Below are 26,626 nucleotides of genomic sequence, written 5' to 3' on the forward strand. Positions count from 1 at the left end.
CTATCTATCTATCTGTCTATCCATCCATCTATCTATCTATCTATCTATCTATCTATCTATCTACCCCTCTGTCTCTCTCTCTCTGTCTCTCTCTTCCATCAAGAGCCAGGGTCCTCCATCTACTCTCTCAACCCAGGGAAATGGCCTTCATTTATTTCCCATAAGAGGAAAAAAGGAAATGGTTTCCTACATGCGAGCCGTACATTTTCTCTTATGGTATCCTTCAAACACCTCCTCCCCTGCCTCCATCCTCACCTCCATTTTAGTGCCTAGCATTTTTATCATCTTTAAAACAAAGTGGCTGGCAAAATATTTAACGTATTAGAAAGAAATGTTTTTATTTTCTCGAATTTGAATTGGGTTATCTGCCTATCTTGTTTATGAAATTTTGTGCAGTTTTTCCCTGCACAGACTGTGTGACTCTCAAATCTTCCCCAGCTCCATTTCCATATTTCTGCGTGCTTGTTCTTTGTTAATCACTTGGCAAACGCTTATTTGAATATTAAAAATTTCTTTAATCATCAAAGGCAGGAGCACAGCTTCATGAATATTCATATTTCTTCTCCTCAGACTGGATTCTAGTTCATTACCCTGCAGTAAAGCCAAACAGTCATCAATCCCGCTCATTACAGCCGCTGGCGTTTTGATTGGCTGCCTGCTGCTGGTAGCTTTCCCCTTTTTTTTTTCCCCTATGAGCTGTCGTGTACCTGCCAACAACAAAAAAAAATATCAACAATGCAAGAATAAATTTCTCTGGTTGAAAAACAACTTTGCAAACTTGTCAAATAGTCCTCATTGCTCTCCCCCCCTCCAAAAAAAAAATCTAAATAAATAAATAAGGGAGAAACTTGAGCTTTAGAGATGAATATTTGTCAAGAGAGTTGACGTAAGTTTCATTTGCATAATGACTTTGTACTTCTGCATTAATAAAATTTGCATATGAAGCCATGTTAATTACTCCTGATCATGCTTTTTGCATTCATGCATAGTAATTTTCTCAGACTTGTGAGAATTAATGTCTTGGCATGGGGGGAGGGGGCTGAGAGGACTGTCAAGTTTCAGTACCAGTGTCCCTTGCTTACTCTTTCTCCCCCTCACAGCGTCTCTGTCCCTGATCTAGGACTCATTTATGCAATATCAGTAGGAATCCTCAGTTTTAAATATGTATCAATTTAAAGGCAACTCGTGGCAAAGGGGAGATAGAGTGCGAAGAAAATGTATGTAAGGGCTGTATTTTTGATCATACATGAACCCTGTATCACACACTCTTTTCTCCCCTGCCTCTCTCAATCTCCTCCTCCCATGCTCACACCTACCCTTCCCCAAACCTCCCCATCCACCCCAGACTCTCTAGATGGGAAAACACGATCTGGGAAGACAGAAGAGAATTCAATGTTTGAACATTCATCTCTAAGCAATTATTGGGTCGAGTTTTCCCAAATCCTATCAAGCAATTGTCTGGTGTGTGTGTGTTTCTGAGTACGTGTATCCAAGCTTGGATCTGTGGTGAGGAAGTGAATGAATGAATTGTATCGACATGTCTGTAACATCTCAGTAAGAAGGGAGACAGGCTACTTCTCATATTTGAAACAGGTGAATTTCTTTTAAAAATAAATCTTACCTTCCCCCATTTTAGAGGTCAGCTGGGTTGTTTCATATCTTAGTTTCACTAATGCTTAAACATGATTCAGAGAATAGAATAGAAACAACTGGAGAAGAAGCAAAACCAAGCTGAGGAAAAACAAATGTAAGGCTAAAATGGAATCTTGACGTCCCTGTGTACTGTACTGTCATTGTCTCTGGTAGAGATTTGTGATATCCCATAGAATAACACAGCACTCTGATACAGTGGGAATAACTGAGAGAGAATAGACAGAATTTCAGAATTTATTTGAAACCACTCTTTAAAAAAAAAGATCCATTAACCATAATGTTATTTAAAATATATTTTGCCTATAGCTTTCCTAATGTATTAATATTGAGTGTGTTTGACAAGAAAATCACTGCCTTCTCAGGTCAGGTCTAGGAGCTGACACATCCTTTGGCACACATAGTTGGAATGAGGATTCAGAATGAAGGCAAAAATCCCACTTCTTATCTCATGGTGGTTTGAGATCAGATTCTTTTCCTTGTTCACTCTGCATGTGGGAGAATGCCATGATTCAGGGATTTTCCTCCAGTAAATAGCCAACGTCTTTGAATGTTGTCACAATTAACATCAGTGACGATGGTCCTTACCTATTTGGGAGTCAGGAGGTCTGGGTGTTCCTTCCTGCCCTGGCATTATCTGGATGAGGGATTTAACCATTTTGAGACTCGGGTTCTATATCAGTAACATGGAGTGGGACGAGATGATCTCCACGTTTCCTTTCAGCCTTTTTGTTCTGTGATTCTATAATTCTAGAGCCCCTGATATTTTGGCTCCAACATTGCATATACCAGGATTCTAAGGCTGCACACCACCATGCCTAATTATTCAATGATCCTTTGGGGCTTGGTGCCTTGTCCAAATGAGTGAGCACCCAGATCAGAAGGGGAGCCCTTTCTTTGCATTTGTAGCCTTTGCACCTAGCCCAATGCCAGACACATAGTAGACATTTAATAAATGTTGGTTGATTGATTAGTCCTTTTCATTTCAAATGAGATAAAGGGAACTCTGAGCAAAATCACCAATGAAGATTGGAATAAGGTTGGGAAACCATCCAATCTTTGGAGATACAGCTATTTCTCTGAAATCTAACACACATCCTGAGAAGTGCAAACTGAGCTGGAAATAGAATCTCTAATGTTAAGCACTAATAAAAAATGTGTTGTTTTTATTATCATCATTATTACAGGTGATTAGTATAGTTAGTATATATGTTTTAGCCTGTGTCAGATACCAGAATAAGCTCTTGTCATTTCAAAAATGAAAAAAGGAGCAATTTAATTTATTTCTAACCTCCTTGCCCACTTGCCTTTAATAATTCCCTCCCTGGTGGAAAGTAATTTTTAGTTCACTTTGCATTTGTGAAAAATGTCCAGCAAAGCTGCAGATGTTTCAGCAACTATTGATTTTTTCGGTTATTAACAGTGATCAAAGAGACTGTGACAAAGAAAGCCATCACCTGGCCTGGATGGGGAGTTGGGGGTGGGGGTGGTACCCAGAGTAGGGAGGAATTGAAGCTCATACTGTTAACTCTACAGGGGTAGGTAAAGCATCATAGGGATAGCCAACCCCCTTTATTTGGTTTTATGGGTGTTTACTGCCTTCCTGGAGTTCAGACCTAGCTTTCACTTTCAGATCTGGTTCTAGGCTCTCTTTTGCTCTTTAGGTTCTGCCGGGCTTTGCCCAAACTCTTTGACAGCTTGCCCAGCAACATCCACACAGCCCATGGCCTAAACCTTATCTATCACCTTTGTAGCTCACTCAATGGACCCCTGAGGTCTCTGCTATAGTCTCAGACTTTAGGACCTGAAGCTAGTCAGACTCTCCTTAAATCCAGATTTGTCTTCATGAAACACAGACTGAATCCATGAATGAAAATAATGGTGGTCTTGGAGGATTTGGTCTTGACCCTCTTTGGACCCTGTTCCTCAAGGAGAAAACAAGACACTTGGCCTAGATAGAGACTTTGTGATCTTTCCTGGGGCTACCATTCCCTGACTTCCTGGTACCATGAAGGGGCTTGGATACACGAAACACCACTAGTTATAATAATAAAACATTTTGGAGAAATAACATGACACAGGGCCAATTTGTAGTTGGAAGTTAGGACCTTGGAGCAAGTCATTAAATCTATTTGGATTTCAGAGGGTTGGATTCACTGACCTTTAAGGCTCTTTCCAGGGCCACAGTTATGATTCTGTGATCATAATTAAGCATGATTACATGTGAGATCATGTAATTACAAACGCTGTAGCCGTTCAGAGAAGAATGAGAGTTCTATGAGCTCTAGAGGTCAGGGAAGGCCTCATGGAAGAGGCTAGCCATTGAGCAAGCCTTTAAGATTGGGCTGAGGTTTAAATAACTTCACTTTTAGGGTCCTTCTAGCTGTAACATTCTATCACTTTATAATCTAATATTCATTCTAGCTCAAATATCTTATTCCTTTCATGATTCTAGAAGGACGCCTCCAAACTACCATTTACTAGAGAGTCAATGTGATTTACTATAAAAAGGTTAGTATCTAGATAAGTGATATTTAGGTTAGTATCTGTCTGGGCTGTGATATTTACTCCTCTGACCTTGGACCAGTAAGTTGGCCTACTTAAGCCTCAGTTTCCCCATCTGTAAAATGAGTGTTGAATGAGGGGACCTCTCAGGTTCCTTCCAGCTATAAGCCTATAACACGGTGCATTGTGAGTCCCATAACCTGTAGGAAGGCCCTGAGTCTTTGTTTGCATTCACCAGTCTCTGGTCCACTAGGCTTCATGGCAGTTAGTCTGGATTAGTGACACTCACCGGATCCCATGATATACCCCTAGAGGGGAGATAAGAGCCAGACTGACATTTGGGGAAATCTAAGATTTCTGTTTGCCTGGCACAGGGTGATCCCCAAAATGTACCTCAGATGATTGTGGCAGGGCCAGTGATCTCTACCCTTTGGAGAGCGAGATCATCTGTCCCAGGAACCACAAAGGGATGGCTTCGCCTTAAAAAGTGGGCCTTGAGTAAATAGTTCTTGTTTCCTCCTAACCCCAGTCTTCCTTTGGCCCACACTTCCCCGAGTTCAAGTAGTGACTTACCCAGGGAATTCAGATGCCTCACTTGTGGTTTTGGCAAAAGCTTCACACAAATGTTTTGCCCTGGTGGTCTCCTAGCCATTTAAGATAGATGACAAAATCAAATGCAGTCTTTGCAAGGCAGAGCAAATGTTGGCCATCAGGCCCAGGAAAAGGCTTCCCCCCTTGGTTCCCCACTCGTAGCTGTCAAGTCCCCGCCTGGTTCTGGTTCTGAAAGCCAGAGGCTCAGTGGATCAACGCTGCTTGATTAGAATGGAGGGTTTTGCTGATTGGGGTGGGGATGGGATTTGGGGGTGGTGTGGTGAGTTTCTTCATCTGTGTGTGGCTCTAGGTCTGTTTATTCACTGGCTTTGTGGACATGAGAAGAGGGCAATGTGGAGCTCTGCCCCCCCAAGGCTAAGGCCCACGTGGATGGGAAAGGAGCAGTGGCTTCAGGGTTCTTAGTAGAGGAGACCTTGCCAGTCCCTTTTTAAAGGTTTACTTAGGAAAGCAAAGCCCATAAAATGGAGCATGCAGAATGCAGGGTTGGAGCCAAGCACGATGGGCCGCAGAGGCTCCATTCTGGGCAGTTGGGTTTTGGCACCTCTGGGGAGCCTGTAAAATGGCAAAGGCTCACATTTTCTCTGTTCGGGGAGGTGAGATCTGCCTTCAGTGGCAGCCCTGCCTGAGCAAGGAAAGCCAGCCAGCCGGCCGGCCGGCCCAGTTTGGTGTCAGTTAGAGGCATTAACACAGCCATAAAACAATAATTCCCTTTAGATTCAGCCTTTCCAAACCTTCCCGAGAGCTCCAATTTTCAACAGCACTATCTCAGCTCTCACCACTTTATAATACCTAGCTTCCTCTATCCCCCTTTTTCATGCAACCCTAACACTTCTCAGGCCCTTTTTCTCAAAATGCTTCAGATTTTAGTTCTGTCACTAAAAAGCTGTTTGACCTTGGACAAGTCACTTCTATAGGTCTCCTTTTCCTTATAATTTCCATTTCTAAAAATCCTCTCCTTTTCTGCCCCAGATTCCCCCAAGGGCAACTGGGGCTCCCTCTTTCTTTTCTCTTCTCCCTTCCCCACTGGTCCCTGCACAAATGCACTCATCCCATCAGGATAGGTGTGCCCATCTCTGCCAACCCTTCCCCATACCCCGATCCCAATCCGTTCAAAACCTAAGTCCCGACTGACCAGTTTTTTTTTTTCTATTGTTTTTTTCTCCAGGGCCTTCCAGGCCTGCCAAGCTGCCGGCAGCTCCCATAACTGCCTCCTCCCACCCTCACACATCTGTGATTACGCCACCTCTCCGCACCCTGGCCTCTCTCCCACCCTGCTTTAGCCTGCCCTGCTGTGCTGGCCATTCAGTCTCAGTTGGTGGGACTCAGGCTGAGAGTCAGACTGATACTTCAGGCACATTTGGATGCCATTGTCAGTTGTCAGGTAATAGACAAACATTTTTTTATGGGGGGGTGGGGTGGGAAGGGGGCGGAGTTTGGGGGCGGGGAGGTGGACCTCGGCGCCATGATTCAAACCTCCCTCCATGATGGGAAGATTCGCAGCCTCCTCTGCGGTGTGCTGGAGGAAGTCTGGAACCAGGAGATGGTGAAGCACCTTAGAAATCTCTTTGCTGGAGTCAGGGAAGCCACACCGGCCGGCTCCTGAGGCTCCCCTCCCTGACATCATTCGTGCCCACCTTTGGGGCCTCGTGCCTGAGAAGGCTCTCCGGAAAGGCTCCCCTAGAGTCCCTCCGAGCCCCTTAGGCTTCACCTGTTAGGTGCCAGCCACTTGACTGGGATAGCTTTTCCCTTCAGAGGTCTTCTTCTGGTTCATTCCACAGCCAAGTTCAGTGGAATGCCACTGCCACATTCCACTGCCAAGCCGCCTCCCCCCCTTAGTCTTCAATTAAAGGCAACATCTTTGAATCTCTTTTTGGAATATCATTCCAGACCTTCCAATACTCCTTGCTAACTAGGTGACCTTGTAAGCCATTCATTTCCCCACATCCTGGACTCGTTTTACTCTTCTGTAAAATGAGGTGAGTTAAACTAATTGTTCTGGGATTCCTTCTAGCTTCAACATTCTATGAATAAATGAATTGAAAGTCCTCATTTTTTTGGGTTTTTGGTTTTCATAGAATGTATAACACATTTGCTTTGGGCAGAGGCCCTGGAGTTTCTTGTAGGAAATAACCAAACCAAAAGGTGGCTGGAGATAGTTATTAGGTCATATAGTATGTGTGGCATCTCCCCTTCCCATTTCCCAGTTGGTCATTAATGGAAACCAGACTGTATTTTGAGAGCAGATCAGTTGTGTGTCCCAGGTCTGGGTGGTGCAAACAAGACTGAGATATAATTGAATCTCTCTTCATTAGCAGACTTGCCTTGGTGGCAGGGTGTGAAACGGATGCAGCTTCATCCAGGAGCTAAGGTGGACACTGTCACCTGCCCATTTAGCATCTCTTTGTCCATTGAACTGTGGCATAAACACAAAACTCACTGGGTAGGAGAGCCATGAGAGAAAGGTGAAGAAGCTTCTTATCCCCTTCCAGTTCAGATTCAGTGGGTTTTAAAAATGACTAATGCTTATCAATGAACCTCTCCTCCACTTCCAGAGAATGTCAGCATTGTGCAGGAGTTTGCAGTGCATTTGGGAAGAAAAGATCTAGGTTTGAATTGTGTTATTTTATTTTGGTGGTCTTGCTGCAGTGGAAAGAGAGTGGTGGTTTTGAAGTCAGAGGACCTAGGTTCAAACCCCAAGACTGACCAATTATTATGTGGCCTTGGGCAAGTCATTTAACTTTTCCAGTCCTCAGTTTCTTCACTTGAATGAACAAGGAGTTAGACTAAATGACAACTTCCAGTTGTGAAGCTTAACAATTAGGGGGCACAATGGAGAGAATATAGGACTTGGAGTCAAGAAGACCTGAATTTGAATCCTGCCTTGGATATTTGCAGATTGTGTGACTCTTGCCTCACTCAGCCTGAATTTCCTCAACTGTAAAATGGGGATAATTATATCACCTACCTCCCAAAGTTATTGTGAGGATCAGCTGAGTTAATATAAAAAGCTTTGCAAATCTTAAAATGCCATATAAATGCTAACTATTATTTTTATTATTATTATTTCCTTGGACCTCAGTTTCCTCAAATGTAAAATGAGGAAGCAGGACTAGGTGGTTTCTAAGTTCTCTTCCAGCCATAAACAATCCATTAAGCCCATGAATAAAAAATTATTTCGAGGTTAAGTCTTTATGCACACATGTCTTTCCTTCCTCCCTCCCTCCCTCCCTCCCTTCCTCCCTTCCTCCCTTCCTTCCTTCCTTCCTTCCTTCCTTCCTTCCTTCCTTCCTTCCTTCCTTCCTTCCTTCCTTCCTTCCTTCCTTCCTTCCTTCCTTCCTTCCTTCCTTCCTTTCTTCCTTCCTTCCTTCCTTCCTTCCTTCCTTCCTTCCTTTCTTCCTTCCTTCCTTCCTTCCTTCCTTCCTTCCTTCCTGCCTGCCTGCCTTCCTTCCTTCTTTTCCCAACACTATATCACCAGCAGCATGCTTGCTACAATGGATAGAAATCATTTAGAATGTAGTATTTCACTGGAAAAAGGAACTTCCAGATTTCTGAGGCTCTTGTTGATAAGTTCTGGAGGCTCTGGCCCTGTTTGTAGGAGCTGTGGAACATAGCACCTTTTAATTAATTAATTTATTAGCTAGAGAAACAACTCCACCAAGGTCCTGATTCTTCTCTTTCTGTTCTGCCATACTGGTTTGATAGACAGTGAATGGAGAAGAGGAGAAAGTAAAGACTAAAAATAGTCAAGGAAGGAAGGAGTAAGTCTGTAAAAAGAATGCTTAGTAATGAGTCACATTTATGTTGTGATTTGAAGTTGACAGAGCAGGTCGACAACCTTGTGAAGGGGCAGGAATCATTATTCCCATTTTATAGATAAGGAAACTAAGGATCAGAGAGGTTAAGAGATTTGCTAATTGCCTCAGAACTTAAATCTCCTCTGACCCATTAGATTTGAAGCTCCTTGAGGGCAAAGGTTGTCTCTCATCACTTTTTTTGACTCCCCCGGGGTTGCCTGGCCCATTGAAGGGACTTAATAAATGCTGGTTGATGGGCTCGTAAGGCCAGAGCTCTTTCCAGGACAGCCTGCTGCCTGAGCTCAGTGTGATTTGTGGTGTAGGTGCGGTGCATTCGTTTTTAACTTTCTGGTTTTGTACACTTAGTTTGGGGAATGCTCTGTTCACTAAGTGGGCGATGCCAGCTTTGTGGGGGGAGATAGATCTGTTATCATGGCTTCCTATAATTATTGCTGCCGTCTATGGTACTTAGAGAATAGACTGTATCAAAGCACACTCTAACTGTTTATGACAGGAGTTGGTCAAGTTCTGCTTGAAAGGAACACCATCTCCCCTTGGAAAGAAGCCTCGCATATACTTAACCCTGTATTGTCTTCCATCTCTGTAGGAAAGCAGACAGCCTGCTGTTGGTGAGCAACAGATCCTAGCATCCGGCCAGTACTTCTGTTCTCTGCAGAACTTGCACCCCACCCGGGCCAGCCAGTGTCGACATTAGCCAACTGATGTGGTTTTTGTTTGGGAGTTTTACATAACTCACATCAGAAAATATCTTCGTTCATTTTCACTGACTGGCTTATTATGCCTTCTTATTTCTTTCTCAGCCAGGTTTGAGGTTTCTCAGAAAGCCTTTTAAAAGCAAGACCACCAAGCAGTTACCCTGCCTAAGAGGCAGGAAGGAATAGGGGAAGGGTCCTGGATAGAAAGCCAGAGGCCTGGTGTTCAAATACACTTTAGAAACCTTAAAGGGCTAAATAACCACCTGCTATTATTATTCGATGCAGCACTGTGGTCAAGTTGCTTAATTTCTCAGGGTCTCACTTTGCTTATCTCTAAAGAAGAGATGGTTGGACCAGATGACTCCCCCACTCCCCCCCACTCCCAATTTCTCCCACCTCTAGTTCCTCTGAACCTCCCAGGGCTGTTTAGCTTCTCTGACATGATGAGTATTTAAGGCAGTAATTTTGTACCCCATCTGACCGTGACCCTGAGAGATGAACAGGCAAAGGTATCTACCATCTCTGAGACTTTTGTTGGTTTTGCTCCTCAGGATGGGAAATTGTCACAATCGGGGTAGGGAGGCACCCAGGATGCTGCTGCTATGAGCTCTATTGGACTACTGCCTTTCCTCCTCATTTCTGTTTTTTAATTGATTGCCGGGCTGCTTCAATAGTTTAGTATAATTAGCTTTCCTTCCTCCTTTTGTTTTCCTTTAAGTCAGCCTGGGACAGAGTGCTGCTGGGCGATATTTTTTTGATCAATTTAAATACCTGAAAATATTCTATTCCAGTGGTTTTTGTCCCTTTGTGATTTCTGTCACTTGAATTGGGCTGTTTGCTTAAGTGTTTTTAGTGCCTGTGTAATTAGTAGTTGGAATAGAGTCATTAAATTTCTAGTAACCCCTGTTCAGGATAGGCAGTCTGGTGTAAAGAGAGAAGGGGGCCACTGGATTTGCATCCTTCGCCCCTTTTCTTATCAGGATGCATTGAACCTCTCTCTTCAAATTAATATAGAAAACCCGAGTGTAAAAAATGCTTCACATAGGTTAATTGCATACCCATGAAATGTAAGCAGTTATTTATAGAAGGGTATGATTTTATGGGAGAAAGCAACATAGGTATGTGTGTGCATATAGCCTGGCATCAGAGCATTTTTTCAGTCCTCCAACACTCACTTTGTAACCTTCTTATGGTGAAAGGAGGGTTTACCCTCTGAAATATTTTATTCGGAGTCAAAATTTGTACTTGGTATACGGTGGCATTCAAAAATAATTTAAAACCTGAATTGATTTTCCCTCCCTGGGAACGAAATTTTGCCACAAAGGAGATTTGGGGACAGCAAGAAAGAGAGAGTAGGAGGCCTCACCCTACCAGGGACAACTACTTTCCCCCTGGCAGGTCCCTTGACCTCTTCTGGGTTCATTTTCTCATCTATAAGATTGTGGATAATAGGATTAGAGATCTAGAAGTAGCCTTAGACATAATCTAATCCAGCAATTTTATTTTACAGATGAGGCAACTGAGGCTTATGTTAAATGACTTGCTTAAGGCTACATAGCAAAGCCAGACTTTGGAGTCTGGGTTTTCTGATTCCGAGGGTCACTTTCAGCCCTGACATTCTGAGTTGTATGAATTTGAGACACCATTTGGCTCTGAAGGCCTTGTAAGAGACTTGATATTCTATGTTCTCTGATTCTAATATCCCTTGCAGCTCTGACATTTTATGTTCAGTGGTTTTTTTAGGCTCCTTCCTCCTCTGACAGTATATGTTCTGGGTTTCTTAGGCTCTTTCCATTCCTGACAGTCTCTCTCTCTCTCTCTCTCTCTCTCTCTCTCTCTCTCTCTCTCTCTCTGACTTTGTAGCTCCAACATTCTAGATTCCATGTTTTAACATTTTATGTTTTAGAATCCCTCTCAACTCTAAAAATTCCAATTTATGCCTATTCTCAGTATGTGTGGTTTATGATATACAAACATCACAATATGTTACTGAGTATTCCATGAACAGTGCTGTATAGAAAGATTTTTTATTGAAGCGATGATGCATATTTTTAGAGGGACCTCTGAGATCTTTGCATGTCTGATTGTTAGGAGATGGAAAAGAAATTGTGGAATTTCATTGCATTTTTAAAATCAGCAAATGGTCATCAGCCAGATTTGATTAATAGATGGGGCTGTGAACTTCAAGGACTAACACAAGAACACACAGGATTCTTAGCTCGAGCAGGCAGACGTGTTTGCATTTAATAGAGGGAGCCAGTTTTAGTCATTAGTATATACTAAAATCACAGAGCAATCTTGTAAAGTTAAATTCAATTTACTTTTCTACTGAAATTGTGCTTACTGTATTATTTAACTAGTCTGGGGTTTCTTGGCATGAGTTGAAGCAACAATAAAGATAAAAGAATACCTGTAAGTAAATAGTAGGGTTTAACAGTAGAATATAGTTTTTCCTCCTTCAATTATATCCCAGTGTTCATTTTGTGTTGGTTTTTATAACCAGAGCCATCCAATGGGAAGCAGCAGATTAGACCACCCTTGATGTGAAAGCTTGATGCAATTAATACAGTCTGTCTCGAAAGCGGCATTATTTCAGAAAGTTCTGTGTTAATGATATGGTATGTGTTTCGCACATTTCATGCTAGAAGTAAGCTCTAGTTTCATTCTGGACTGGGTTTGATTAACACTGAAGGATCAATGGAAAGCAAAAAAGGGATGTGAGGGGAGATTGCAAGCCCATCCAACCCCAATCACCTCACTCATCAGGTCCCTGGACAATGCCTCATCTTTGCTTCTCTCTGAAGGGAGACCCACCCATACTGGGCTTTAGAACCTCCTTTGAGTCATCGGGAAAGGGGGGGAAGAAGGGGGAGAAGGAAATATGTGCATGTTTAAAGACAAAAGAAATACATCAGCATTGAGATCATGGGTAATTATTCTTTTCTTTTTAGCATCTTGCAAAATAATCTTTGTTGAAGGATCTCTCTATTAAAACAGATTATTGGAAAATATAACATTTCATTAATTCATTTGAGAAACATTTCCTTAGTGCCTACTGTGTGTAAGACATCCCTATCATGGAATATCCCAAAGTGAATGAATTGGTTCCTGCTGCCATCAAAGAGTTTATAATCTGGCAGGGGAGAGAAAGCCCCAAACTGAAGTAATTATAAGGTAAAAAGTGGAAGTGAACTAAGAGAAGAGCAGAGAGCTATGAAGATTCAAGAGAAGGATAGACCATTTCTGGTTCAGATGGGGGAAAGGAGGACTATGTAGAGCAGAGAAAACTTTATAAAGGAAGTGGCATTTAAGCTGGGCCTTAATAGTTTTCTAACATTACTTAATTAGTAGAACAGTGTTTTATATGTATATATATATATATATATATATATATATATACACACACACACACATATATATATAAAATACCATGCTACTAATTATACATATAATATATATCATTCTACTAATTAAGTAAATACATATATATTAATAGCATAAGTATATATACATTTATATATACTCTACTGAAGTCTACCATACATGGAAACCTATATAATACTAATAAAAGACATACACACGCACACATATATTCCACCCTTCTATTAAGTAAGTGAATGTTTGAAAACGCTTAAGCTCCAATTTAAATGCCATCTTTTTAACAAAGTCTTCTGTAAGAGAGAGGAATATAAATAAATATCTAGGTGTGTATACACATATACTTACGCTATTAGTTAAATAAATGTTAGAAAACTATTAACGTTCATTTTAAATGCTTCTTTCTTTATGAATCCTTCTCTGGTAGATAGTTAGACAGAGAGACAGAGAGAGAAAGAGAGATTAGATAGATGAACAGAGGGACAGATAGTGATAGAAATAGGTAGATAGGTAGACAGACAGATAGATATAGCTGTAGATGGACTTTTATACATACACATGTATATACATATAGTCTATTAGTTGAGTAAACATATGTTAGAAAACTATTATGACAGCTCAAAATGATACACACATAGAATATATATAAAAACATATGTATACATCTATGTATGTAGGCATAATACTATTCCAAAAGCTGCCCCCAAAAGTAACAGATTTACTCTCCAAAAACTGAGTAGAGTTTCACTCAAATCAGCAAACATGAGCCCAGTGCATACTGAAGGAGGAAATAAAAGTTTAGGTAAGATATTGTTCCTACACTCACGGAGTTCCCAATCACTAGAACAGAGAATTAAATCCAATACCAAATTATACAGAGTAGGTTAAAAAGCAAGTACTAGACATTCATTAAGCACACGTCCGGTGCCAGGCACTATCGTGAGTGCTAGAGATATGAGGCCCCAAACAAACAAAACAAAATAAAACAAGTTCCTGTCCTCGAGGAGCTTACATTCTAATGGAAGAGATGAAATAGAAAAAACTAGATACATACAGGACATTAAAGATGTAAAGAAAGGGTCTGTGGGCTGTATGGAAGAGTTCCTTCCAAATGACGGGAGATCAGGAAGACTTCTTGGAAGAGCTATCATTCAAGTTGGACTTCCAAAGTTAAGCAGGAATTCAACAAGCAACATTCTAAGATGTGACATTTCAGGCATTAGGAAAAACACCAACAAAGGTAACAGTGTGGGGTTATAGTTTAGCGTGCAGAGAGATGAAGTATAGGAGACAAAACTGGAAAGGTTGCATGGTATGATTGTGGAAAGTCTCAAGAGTCAGGTGAAGTTTTAGAACTTTTTGAGTAAAGGAATACAAATAACAATGAATATTTATTATAGCGCTTACTATGTGCCAGGCCCTGTGCTAATTGCTTTCCAATTATTATCTCATCAGATCCTCCCACAACCCTGGGAAAGAGATGCTGTTATTATCTCAGGTTTGCAGATGAGAAACTAAGGGAAATAGAGGTGAAATGATTTGCACAGGATCACATAGCTAGTAAGTGGCAGAGGTCAAATTTGAACTCAGATCTTCCCCATCTAGTTCACCCAGGATGTGGCAAGATCTTTGCTTAAGGAGCATTAGGATGATGCAAAGGAGATGAAGGAAGAGGGTGTGGGAAGGAGGGAGAGAGTAGGAGCAGTTCTGAAGATCAGATAGGCGGACTACTGAAATAGACCAGGGCCATGAGAGCTTATCCCAAGATGCTGGCAGTGGGGTTAGGGAGGAGCACATGCAAAAGAAAGGACACAGAATGTCTTTTTTCGAATACCCCTGCTTCTTGGAATCACAGGCAGCCATGAATGCTATCCCAGGCTGATTTAGTGCATGGAACAACCATAGATGGACTGGAGGATGCAGACAAGGCGACCGTCATGTATAAAATTAATTTCACAAGGTGATTTTAGGTGGCTGAAAGAACAAATGAGAAAGACTCAAGCATGGGAGCAATAGGAGATAGACCTAGATTTAGATAGACCTAGACTCAGATTTTAGAAAGGACATTGATAAACTAGAGAGACTACAGAGGGGAGCAACCAAGATGATGATGATGATGATGATGATAGCTAGAATTCATAAAGGGCTTTAAAGTTTGCCAAGTGCTTTACAGATATCTCAGGATAGCGAAGATCATACCATATGAAAACTGGTTGAATGAATTGGTGTGATTTAACTTAGAGAAGGGAAGACTTAGGAGAGCATGCTAGCTATCTTCAGATGTTTTAAGAACTGCCATATAAGAGAGATGTGATTTGTTCTACTTGTAATCAGGGAGCAGAACTAGGAAAATTGGATAGAAATGGTAAAGAGGCAATAAAATGTTGGCCAGTCGATCAGTAAGCATAGATTAAGCACCTACTATTTGCCAAGCACTGTGCTAAGTGCTGGAGATAGAAGCAAAGGCAAAATACAATTCCTATCATTGAGGAACTCACAGACATAGGCTTGACATAAAGAAAAACTTCCTAACAGTTATCTGAAAATAAAATGAATGGCCTCTTTGACTGGCACATTCCCTCTCACTGGATGTTTCAAAGAAATGGCAAAATACATTTTCAGTTACATTATAGAGGAGATTCTTGTTTGGGTATGGGTGGTCCTAGATAGCTTTTCAACTATGATATTCTAGGATTGGGAAAATATGAGAACCAGAATACTAGGTCAAAAATTTAGAGTTTGGAAGGTTCCTCAGAAGTCTGACCAACTTATTAGCATCCTGAAGTCCAGGGTGGGTTAAATGGCTTGCCCAAGATCTCATAGGTTAGTAAGTAGCAGGGCTAGGTTTTGAACTTAGGTCCCTAGGCTCCAAATCTAGAATCCTTTCCCTTCCCCATATTGGCCCCATTTGTCTTTGGATAGAAAAGAAGTGTGTCGTAAGGAGTCATTGGCTCAAGGGCCACTGATTTGGGAAAGTAGGCACAGATTCAAGGCTTTGCTCCTCTTCTAATGAACTGGATTTATCCTGTAAAAAATCATTTAGCCTCTTTGGATCAGTTTCCTTGACAGTAAAGTGAGAGGGGAGATTGAACAAGATCTCTAAGGTTCCTTCCAGATGGGCCTGATATTATATATTCTATGGGCACTAAAGCCCTTCCCAGATCTCTCATGCTGTGTTCTCTGAGTGTAAGGCCCCATCTAGCTGTGACATCCTCTGGCCCCCCATTTGTTTCTCAAAGTCAAATTCTCCTCTCCTGTAACTTCGTCATTCCTATAAATGGAGACGGTGGGCCAGTAATCGCTGCCACATATAGAGAGCTAACTAGATTTAATTTCACTGTTCTGAGGCTAGACCCTTCAAACATTCCAAGCGCAGGGCAGAATCAAAGAATTCTGTTTCAAATCCATACAAGATGTTGCTGTTTTTCTCCTCTGACAGGAGAAGCATTTGGAAATGCAGTTTTTTTTTTTATAGCTGTCTTAAAAAGGAGTTTGGATGTTTAGCACAGCTGGTGCTCATTACATTATGCACTATCAATAAAGTAGCATGTGTAATTAATTTTTAATGCAGTGCTGTACGAAGTGCTTTAAAGCAGTTACTGGATGGGGAAAAGAAGCGATGGTCACCGGCAACAGAGATAGTGAAATGAGACTGTTACATGTTGCCTCTCCAAAGGAGTCTGGAAAGTGATGGACAAGTACAATGGATATCCTTTCAGGAGCAACCTGCCTCTTCAGCCCTGCCTTCTCTCTGGAGCTTGAGGCCAGCCTTGCCAATTGCCTCCTGGAGGTCTCCACGTGGCTGCTCCTCTTGTACTTTATGAAAATCAACTTGCCTCAAACTACAGTCCATCCGCCATCTTTCCCCTAAACCAACTTTGTTGATGACTTGTTATTATTCCCCATTTCTGTCACACCACTGACTCAGTATCCTGTGTTCAAAGCCTATGGGTTATCTTTGATTCTCCTCTCTCTTTCACCTCTAATAAGCAACCAGTCCCCAAGCACTGTCAGCTCTACCTCTGAACTATCTTTTCCATCTGTCCCCTCTTCTCCATTCTCAGAGAGACCAAACTGGCTTCAGTTTTCATTACAATTTGCCTGGTCTATTGGAATAGCCTTTTAACCTGTGTCTGTCGCTCAAGTCTGCCTCCCCCATCACCCCTTTTTATACTTACACTTTCTGCCAGGCAGATACATTCCTGATGCAAAGCTCTTAGAAAGAGCCTTCGATGTATATTTATAGATCAATATGCATATATATGTATATATATACATACCTTTTCATTCATTCAATTTATTTATCTAGTTTGTTCATTCGTTCACTTTATTTATCTAGTGAGTTTATTCATTCATTCATTTATTCATTCTTTCTTTCCCATCCCTTAAAGCTCAACTCTTATTCTTCCTCTTTTCCCATAAAGCTTTCTTTGAGGGTAGGTAGGAATGATCTTTCTCAACCAGAACCTCCTATTAACATTCTTTTTGACCTTCTTCCACTATGGAAAGTCACAGTTGCACTATTTGCCTAAGGGGCTACAAACCTTATCTTTCACTTCTCTGCTTCATCATCTCCTGTAGCAATGACTCCTGTTCTTTGGAGACTTCTGAAATCACATGTTCGGTTTGATTTTGTGACATCTCCATCCAGGGGTATGCTGGAACTGGGGTAAGCTGATGGTTAAGTTTTCAGGGTGAGCATTTATATCTAGGAAATGGGCAAATATGACAAATCAGGTCCTGTATTATTGCTTAGTTGATTGTCTAGACAAGAAGATGATAGAGAAAATATTAATAAACTTAAAAGTGCATTGAGGATACATCTATTTTTTGGAGGTGTTAAATAATTACTAGGAAACCCCTTCCTTTATACCTACCCCTTTTTTTTAAATCTTTACCTTCTATCTCTGAGTCAATAAGAAGGAAGGAAGGAAGGAAGGAAGGAAGGAAGGAAGGAAGGAAGGAAGGAAGGAAGGAAGGAAGGAAGGAAGGAAGGAAGGAAGGAAGGAAGGAGGAGAGAGGGAGGGAGGGAGGGAGGGAGGGAAGGAGGGAAGGAAGGAAGGAAGGAAGGAAGGAAGGAAGGAAGGAAGGAAGGAAGGAAGGAAGGAAAGAAGGAAGGAAGGAAGGAAAGAAGGAAGGAAGGAAGGAAGGAAGGAAGGAAGGAAAGAAGGAAGGAAGGAGGAGAGAGGGAGGGAGGGAGGGAGGGAGGGAAGGAGGGAAGGAAGGAAGGAAGGAAGGAAAGGAAGAAGGAAGGGAGAGAGGGAGGAATTGACAGAATGGTGCTGGAGATCCTATCTTGAACCTCTGATGAATCTGAGTTCTTAGTCACTGGGAACTCTCAACTGTAGCAGGACACAATCAAAACCAAAATCCTGTTTGGCCTTCAAAGCCCTTCATAACTTATTCCCCAACCTCTTCCCCATTTTTCCAGTTTTCTTGTACCTTATACCCCATCCCTACCCCTCACACTCTGATCAGTGACCCTGGCCTTCTTGCTGCTCAGTGAACAGACACTTCATCTCTACTGTCTGAACATTTTCTCGCCTTCCTCATCTCTGTCTCTCAGCTTCCTTCAAGTTCCATCTAAAATCCCACCTGCCAGAGGAAGCCTTTCTTAATCTTCATTAATTCTAGTGCCTTCATTCTGTGGATTATTTATCATTTATCCTGTCTGTATCTTGTTTGCATGGTGTCTCCTTCGTTATTGCGACTCCTCCAGGGAAGGGACTGTCTTCTGCCTTTCTTTGTACATCACAGCATTTAGCACTGTAACTGGCATGTTATTGGCACTTAATGAATGCATATTAATTGACTGACAATATCACCATATCGTTTTAGCCTGTGTAGTTCTTAAACATCTTTCCTTAAGTCCTACATAGATAGTCCCCCCAGCTCAGTGGTGGGTTGATTCCAGGGCAACATGTAATGTCTAGCTTTCTTTTGGGTTTTCTTTACAAATAGCCTTCACTTCTATATGGAATCAATATTTTTTAAAAAATAAATAATAATAGAATCATATAGCACTTTGAATTTTACAAGGCATTTTTACAAATACATTTTTTTTTATTTTATGGTTACAACAGCCTTGGGATGTAAATGCTATTATCCCCACTTTACACATGAGGAAACTGGGGTTCATCGACTTATGACAGAGGTCATATGACTTATCCAGAGTCACACAACCAGTAAGTGTCTGAGGCAGAATTTGAATTCAAGTCTTCTTGACTCCAGATGCAGTGGTCAATCAACTATTACCATCTATCTATCCCCCTCTGATAAAGTTGATTGTTAATAATTACTATTTTAATCATTTATTATTTTATAATGTAATTATTGATTGATAACCGACACACTCAGTTACTAAAAATAAAATTTACTTACTAGGTAAGGGGGAGAACTTCCCAGTCCCCCCTTGTTATTACTGGAGCTGCCTCAAGGGGATTGCTGAACCAGGTTTGACAGGATATCCTTGCTAACCCATGGATCTAAAATATCAGAAGCTTCTTGGATGGAGTCATGTTTCTGGGGTTGCAAGGCCAACTTGTTAATGGATCTGGCTCCCCTTTGGATGATTTTGATTTGAGGCATCTTGTCATCCATTGTTTTTTTTTTAATCCTTACCTTCTGTCAATATTAATTCTAAGACAGGAGAGCAGCAACAGCTTGGCCATCAGGGTTAAGTGACTTGCCCAGCATTATACAGATAGGATATATCTGAGAGCAGATTTGAATCCAGAACCTCCTGACTCAGGGCCTGTTGTTCTATCCACTGAGTCACTGAGCTGCCCCAAAGTGGGATGGATGCTAAGAAGAAATATGAGCACCTGAACCTGTATTCTCTGAAGGCCCATCAGTCCATATTGAGGGGTTTGTGTTGTCTCTTTTGTGGTATTTTCCCCTTAATGTTATGATCTTATTTTTGACTTTATAATCATTTTGCTGAATTCATCCAAGAGGTATATACATATGGACTTCTGGGTCTCCCATATGTCCATAAGAGGCAGACGCACTTTTTTTCAAGCCTGCATACCTTGCTCAGAGAGAGGGGAAGTTTTGCAGAATTGAATGTTTGATTGTTTGCCCAGAGTAGGAACAGATGTGGCAACATATATTCTTTCTGAGAGAGATCTGAGTGAAGAGGGCAGTAGACTAAAAAAAGAGAGAACTGGCCCAGGAGTCAAGAGAATCAGATAGAGCCAGAACTAGATATTAAAAATAAATAAATGATTAAATAATTAAAATGTAAATAAAAATGTCAGGACAGCTAGGTAGCTCGGTGGATTAAGAACCAGGCCTAGAGATGGGAGGTCCTGGGTTCAAATGTGACCTCAGATGCTTCCCAGCTGTGTGACCCTAGACAAGTCACTTGACCCCCATTGCCTAGCCCTTACCGCTCTTCTGCCTTGGAGCCAAAACCCAATATTGATTCTAAGATGGAAGGTAAGGATTAAAAAAAAAAAAAGCAGTTGGGTGGCTTACCTTTGGGGACTTCAATTTCTTCTTTCAAGTTGGGGAGTAGGCATTAGACTTGACTTTCTTAGTTCCTTCCAGTTCTAAAATGGCAATTAGGAAGATATATGGTGTGGTCTCTAAACTCATATAGACAAGGTCAAGAGAAACCTAATAGTGTAATTTTTGGCAAGTCACTTGAGTGATGCTTTCTTCATCATGAGGTGTAGGGTTTTGACTGAGTGATTGCTCGGGCACCATGTAACCTCAAAATACTGCGATATGGGCCTCTTGTGTCTAAAACAAAACCTCTTCTCGGTTCCAGTCATTACAAAGGAGAACTTCAGTATTAATGAGCATAAACTCTTGGGCAAATGTGTCATTTTCATCCAGAAATCACAAATTAAAGCAAATCAGAGACCACCTGGTTCCCTTTATAGCATCCAAAGTGAAAAGCCTACCAACCTTGGCTCAAAGGCATCCAATGAGAGGGAATCCATTCCAGGAGCTCTTTTCTTTTTTCTTTGTATTAAACCAAAATCTTCTTCTCTTTGATTCCCACCTGTTATTCTTCATTCTTCTAGAGCTAAATAGAGTACATATAATTCATTTTCCAGTCCTTTAAAGACTACACCTGACACTGGCCCTGGTTTCCCCTCCCCAGTCCGAATTGTTCCTACAATGGTTTGGTTTTCAAATAGGCTGTATCTTTTTGAGGGCTGGAAAACAGAGCCAAAATTTATTTTCAAATAATCATTCATAAAATGGCAATTGTAATCCTCATAGTGGTTAATTAGCTAATTAATAATCTAGTAGAAAGGGTGGTATGATAAAAGGATTTAATTATCAAACATCTCCTAAATTAAGTTTTAGTTATACCTTAGCCATATTATTGTTTTATTTTAAACCCTTACCTTCTGTTTTAGAATCTATACTGTGTTTCAGTTCCAAGCCAGAAAAGCATCAAGGGCTAGGAAATTGGGGTTAAATGACTTGCCCAGGGTCACACAACTAGGACATGTCTGAGGCTACATTTGAACTCAGGCTCTCATCTCCAGGCCTGGCTCTCTATCCACCATGCCACCTAGCTGCCTCTCTGGTCATTTTCAATAGCTCTCTGTCATGTCTTCCTTATTTGTACATCCTGGCTTCCTTGGCTCAGCTAAAGTCTCACCTTCTACAAGAAGCCTTTCATGAGGCTCCTTAATGCCTCTCGCCTTCCCTCTATTAATCATCTCCAGTTTATCCTGCCTACATCTTGCTTATACATAGTTGTTTCCACATTATCTTCCTTGTTAGACTCAGAGGTCGCTGAGGGCAAAGATTATCTTTTCCCTTTCCTTGTGCCTAGCACATAGAAGGTGCTTTATAAAAATACTAATAATCACTTATAAATGCTTAATAAATACTTGTTAGCATTTATTAAGACACTGCCTGGAGGGGGCAGCTGGGTAGCTCAGTGGATTAAGAGTCAGGCCTAGAGATGGGAGGTCCTAGGTTCAAATCTGGCTTCAGCCACTTCCTAGCTGTGTGACCCTGGGCAAGTCACTTGACCCCCATTGCCTAGCCCTTACCACTATTGACTCCAAGACAGAAGGTAAGGGTTTAAAAAAAAAAAAAGACACTGCCTGGATGACCATTTGGAAATGTTTCAGCATGGATTCTTGTTCAGGAACACATGGGACCAATGCATTCTGAAAGTGCCTTCCAGTTCAGAGGTTCTGTGGTTCTGTGAAGTGAGTGTTCATAGGCAACCAGTTAAAAAATGTTGGAGATGGAATTTGAACGCAGAACTTTTTAACTCCCCAGCACAATGCTATCTCCTTTATATCTTTTGATATCATTTAAATTGCCCTGTAGCATTACTTTTCTTCGCTTGGGAAAATAATCCTCCAGCTTTGAAAATTTGAAGTAGTTTATTTATTTGTTTTGGTGGGACTATGGGGGGTGTTGTTTTTGAAACAAAATGTACCTAACAATACTCAAGTACTGTAGGTTGGGGCTAGGGGTGGAGGGACTGGGGTGCAGTACATATTTTTTACCAACAATTCACGTTGTCTAAACCATGAAGTATCATTATACAAACATAATCAGGACTGGCCCATTTCGCCCATAAACTGGTGGGGAAGAGCTTAAGTTTGTGCGTGTGTGTTCCTTTACTTTAGCCTATCTATACATTCCTTTGTTACTGGTCGTTTGTATGTCTGGGGAGGGGCATGCTTCTGGGTTTTGGATTGTCCAGACTGTGATTCATGAGGATTATTTTTTTTTCCTTTGAGCTCCTTGTTTTTCTGTTCATGACTTCCATTTAATGTACTGAACCTGAGTCATAACCTTTGGTGATTGTTACCCCCTTTGGGTGCTTTCTACAAAATTAGCCTTTTATTTTACCAATACAGGTGGGAATGGATGCAGGAGAAGACAGAACAGGGTAGTGGAAAGAGAGTCAAAAGAGCTGCGTTTTATTCACAGTTCTGTTACTGAGCCACCATGTGACTTTGGGCAATCATTTAACCTCTCTGTGCCTCAGCTTCCTTGGATGTAAAATCAAGGGTGGATCTTCCAGCCTTAAATCTCTGATCCTCTGAACACAAGAGAATTGGCAATACATTCTTGTAACAAAAGCTTTCATTAAAAAAAAATTGGCCAAAGGAGACAAAAGTCTTACAATTTAAGGAAGAACTAATGCAGTAACTATCACGTATCTGCCTGAGACAAGGGCATTTGGAAATTTTCCATAAAACTGTACTTTAAAAATTATTGTCTTTGCTAATAAGAACTTGAGGAATGGCTGGACAGAAATTATCCCATTTGGTGCCACAAATCCTCATATTTTAAACACTGGGTGTGGGGATTTTTGTTTGTTTTGTTTTTGTCTAGGCAGTGATTTCATCTGCAATGGAGAATTCCTAGTGTGGAAATTCCTTCTCCTAATATAGGTCAGCAATTGACAAGGAACGTTAGAGGGTTGTCTGGGATGATGAAAAGTTTAAGTGTCATGCCTATGGAAAAGTAACAAAATATTGTTAAAGGAAAACTTTCAACCCAGGTATCACTGCTTCAAGGTTGGCCTTCTCTCACTGGGTTTTACAGTCTTCAAATTGAATGAATTACCAAATTGGAGGAGGCCCAAGCCTTCCTTGAAGCTAGAATCCCCTTTACATAAAACAACCCCTACAGGTAGCTATCCAGATTCCTTGAAGACCTCTATTGAGCAGGAACTCACTACCTGCCATAGTAGCCCATTCTATCCCTGATTATTTTGAAGTTTTGTTTTTGTTTTTTTTTAACAAGTATAAATCTATCTCCTTCTGGTTTCTATTACACTAAAGGCCTAATCTTCAGGAAACAAATACCTCAAATTTGTCCCCAACTACATCAATATATCACTTCAGTTCGTTGTGTATGTTGCATTCATTTTCCTTATGGCCAAGGGAGGCTGAGCATCAAGATAATTTTTCTAGCCTTATATCACATATTCTGTGCCATGAATATTGTCTTTCAGCCAAAGAAGACTACTTTGGCCCCTCTCCCAAACACCTTTTCCTGATTCTATATCTTTGTTCATTCTGTTCCCTTTCCACTCTCTATCAAGTTCTTATCCATTTAGGGAAGGGAATAGGTTATGCATGAAAAAAAAATAACATATAAGGTAGGTGGCTGAGTAGATAGAGAGCCCTGCCTGGAGATAGGAGGTCCTGTGTTCAAATTTGGGCTCTAACACTTCATAGCTATGTGACCCCTGGGCAAGTCACTTAACCCCACTTAATCCCTAGCCCTTACCACTCTTTGACCTTGGAACCAATTCTTTGTATTTTTTTTAATATTTTTTAAGTAACATATAAACTATATCAGTAAAATTTTAAAAAATCTTACTGATTCTTTAAAACTCATCTTAGATGCTACCTCCTTTATGAAGCCCCTTATTCGTGATAAGCTTTTCCCCAAGTCCATCTCATAGCACACTTTGTTCTGCACTTCTCTGATATATTAATCCTATAATATTGTATGTTATAATTGTCTGTGTGTTTTATTCTCTTACTGGACTATAAGTTCCATGAAGGCAAGGTCTATACTTAGCTCAACTTAGTATCCACAATAGCACATTTTTCAATATACAGTGGTCACTTAATACATAAGTTGATTTTAATTTAATTAAAAAGAACTCTGCATGTTATGATCTATAAGATACCCCATGCCTCTGGCCAGTGACAAGCACAAATCCTCACTGGTATCAATAGATTGGAGCAAGCAGAATCTCCCTTCCCAGGCCCAAGTCAGAACAGTGTTATGGTTAAGGATGGAGGGTGTCTATTTCTCAAGTGTCTACTGTGAGTAATATAAGAAAAAATTAACAGATTTGAATAGGATCTAAAAATAGCAAGACACATACTTGCCTATAATCCTCTTTTTCATTTTTTTTTGTAAACCAGCTTTGAAAGGCTAGTAGTATTTTTAGCTTGCAACTTCCAGGACATCTTGTTTCTTTTCAGGAAGAACAGGGCTGTGCGAATGGAAGCTTATTGTCACTGAAGCTGGTGATCTGAATTTAGTAAGAACACTGAAATTAGGCCCCAGGGGTTTGGGGTTACAGATGAATGAGTCCAATTCCTTTATAACATTTCGAAAAGTGTATATTTGCTTCCAAGGGAGTTGACATTGCAGAGGGGGGGACCTTGAGGTGTGGTTGTCCTCGGTATTGGTGACATTGGGGCTTCTTTGTTCTGCTCTTTAGGCTGGAGAAATCTAGACGGTCAAAATTACTCCTTGGAGGTATGAATAGTGTGTCGAGGTGGACAGAGAGGTGGTTTTCTTTTTTAATAATGTTATATCTTAGATCAGAATCCAAAATCTGGAAATCAGGTCTTCAGGGATCATCTAGTCCAACACCCTTCGTTTTAGAGCCGAAGAACTAGAAAAAGGAATTTAGAAATGATCCTGCTTAAACATTTTACTGATGAGGAAACCAAGGCCCAGAGTGACTTGTGGAATTCATGTTCAAGTTGGGATTTTTCTTGAACTCCATCTCCTGACCCCAGTGATCAGACTTACTGTGTGAGAGCCGTCTCTGAAAGAAAAAAGAGCAACTCTTACGCCGTCATAATTCTGCTCCGACATACAAACACAAGGCTCAAGGCTCAAGCATCATGGGTAGGTGAGAACAGTTTCAGGATTACGTAAGATGCAATAACACGGCTTTATGGGAACCTGCAAGAAATTACAGAGACTTGAGGGAAACCCCCACCGGGGCTGAACAGCGTCCTGTAGAATTTTCTCTCTAGTTTTTCCCATTGTCTCCGACAGGGTCATCCAGCCTGAGGCCGAATGGGGAAAGGGTCCGACGTGAGGGAGTGAGGCAGAGTCGGGTAAAGAGGAGCGGAGAGGGAAGGTTTAGCCCTACGCAGAACGTTAAGGCAGGAGAGCTTCGGGGCTTTCTTCCGTACCTCCCACCCCACCTCCTTCTTTCTAATTCTTCCTGGATTCCAGTGTTTAGACATTGAAGCCGGTCGGAATTGTTGGAGGGAAACCGCCCTTTGAATCGGTCGGTTCTTAGTATCGCTCCCCCCTCCCCCAACAACATTCCTGGGAAGACTGCTATATTGTGCACACACCTCAGAGTTTAGAGAGAGAGCTGAGCTGAGGAGAGGGTGGGCTTTGATATTTGACTAAATCCAATCCTCGACTTCCATGGGACGTGTTTGTTCCCATTGAGTCCATCTCTCTGTCTCTCTCTCTCTCCCCCCATTTGCCCCCCTCCCCCTCTCTTTCCCTCTTTCTCCTCGTTGTCCTCCAAGTCCTATTCTTTCCACCTTTCTTCCTCGGGATCAGTTCTATGTTTTCTAAGAATCCTTCCCCCTCCTCCCCCCCCCCCCCCCATCATTCTCTTTCATCTCATGGCTGCTGTTCATTTTTCAGGGAAGTTGGAGCTGGCCCCTCCCTCATAATTGCTCTAATGAACACAGTATTTTCAGAACCACCGCACTAAAAGTCAAGTGCAAAGTGATTGTTTTAATTTGTATTTTTTTTATAAGGCGGGATCGGCTGAAACAAAACAGCTAATAACCCATGGATTTATTGAGCCAGCGTGAGCTTGCTTAATAAGATCTTTTACCTGGAATAAGTGCGCTGTCCCTTTAAATACAAACTCCAACTTTACTGGGTATTTTACAGTGCCTGGTTTCATTTATGCTGGAGCCAGACTTACTGTGTGAGAGCCATCCGCATGCTGGAATTAGTCTTAAGCTTGCTTCTGTGGTGTTGCCAAATTCCATGTTTGTGTTTTATTTAGAATTCTTTTCACGGCCAGTCGAATCTGTTCAGGCACACATAGGCGCTCTTGCGCCCCACGGAGAAAATAAGCAAGCTTGCGTTTTCTTTGGCAGGGGCCACGGCCACAAAAGACTGCGGTCTAAAAAACATTTTTTAAAAGCTATTTTAACCCATAACAGATGTATAAAGTAGGCACATGCATGCCAGTTTTCTTAGTTTTAATTAAAAAATAATTACAGCCTAATGGGATGT

The 26,626-nt window shown here is 41.3% G+C and overlaps 1 protein-coding gene and 1 long non-coding RNA gene across 7 annotated transcripts in view; one reads left to right on the forward strand and one right to left on the reverse strand.

Moving 5' to 3' along the window:
• Positions 1–26,626, forward strand: part of BCL11B (BCL11 transcription factor B) — a 140,877-nt gene that overhangs the window by 45,416 nt on the left and 68,835 nt on the right. For 2 of the 4 annotated variants that reach the window (XM_007473605.3, XM_007473606.3), the window contains exon 3: positions 5,933–6,148. The exons of the other annotated variants lie outside the window; for them this stretch is intronic. In XM_007473605.3, coding sequence (XP_007473667.2) covers positions 5,933–6,148 — 216 coding nt within the window. The remainder of the gene's footprint in view (positions 1–5,932; positions 6,149–26,626) is intronic. 4 annotated transcript variants of the gene reach the window in all.
• LOC130456356 (uncharacterized) lies at positions 322–25,687 on the reverse strand. 3 transcript variants are annotated; one of them, XR_008915100.1, is made up of 6 exons: positions 25,157–25,687; positions 24,498–25,016; positions 20,570–20,690; positions 17,200–17,363; positions 4,729–4,799; positions 322–707 (listed from the first exon to the last, which is right to left on the reverse strand). It is a non-coding gene; the product is annotated as an uncharacterized LOC130456356 (long non-coding RNA). The 3 variants fall into 3 exon arrangements; XR_008915098.1 differs by having other exon boundaries at positions 24,498–25,687; XR_008915099.1 differs by lacking the exon at positions 4,729–4,799 and having other exon boundaries at positions 24,498–25,687.

The sequence above is a fragment of the Monodelphis domestica genome, chromosome 1 (genome assembly GCF_027887165.1).
Source record: "Monodelphis domestica isolate mMonDom1 chromosome 1, mMonDom1.pri, whole genome shotgun sequence".
Classification (NCBI taxonomy): domain Eukaryota; kingdom Metazoa; phylum Chordata; class Mammalia; order Didelphimorphia; family Didelphidae; genus Monodelphis; species Monodelphis domestica.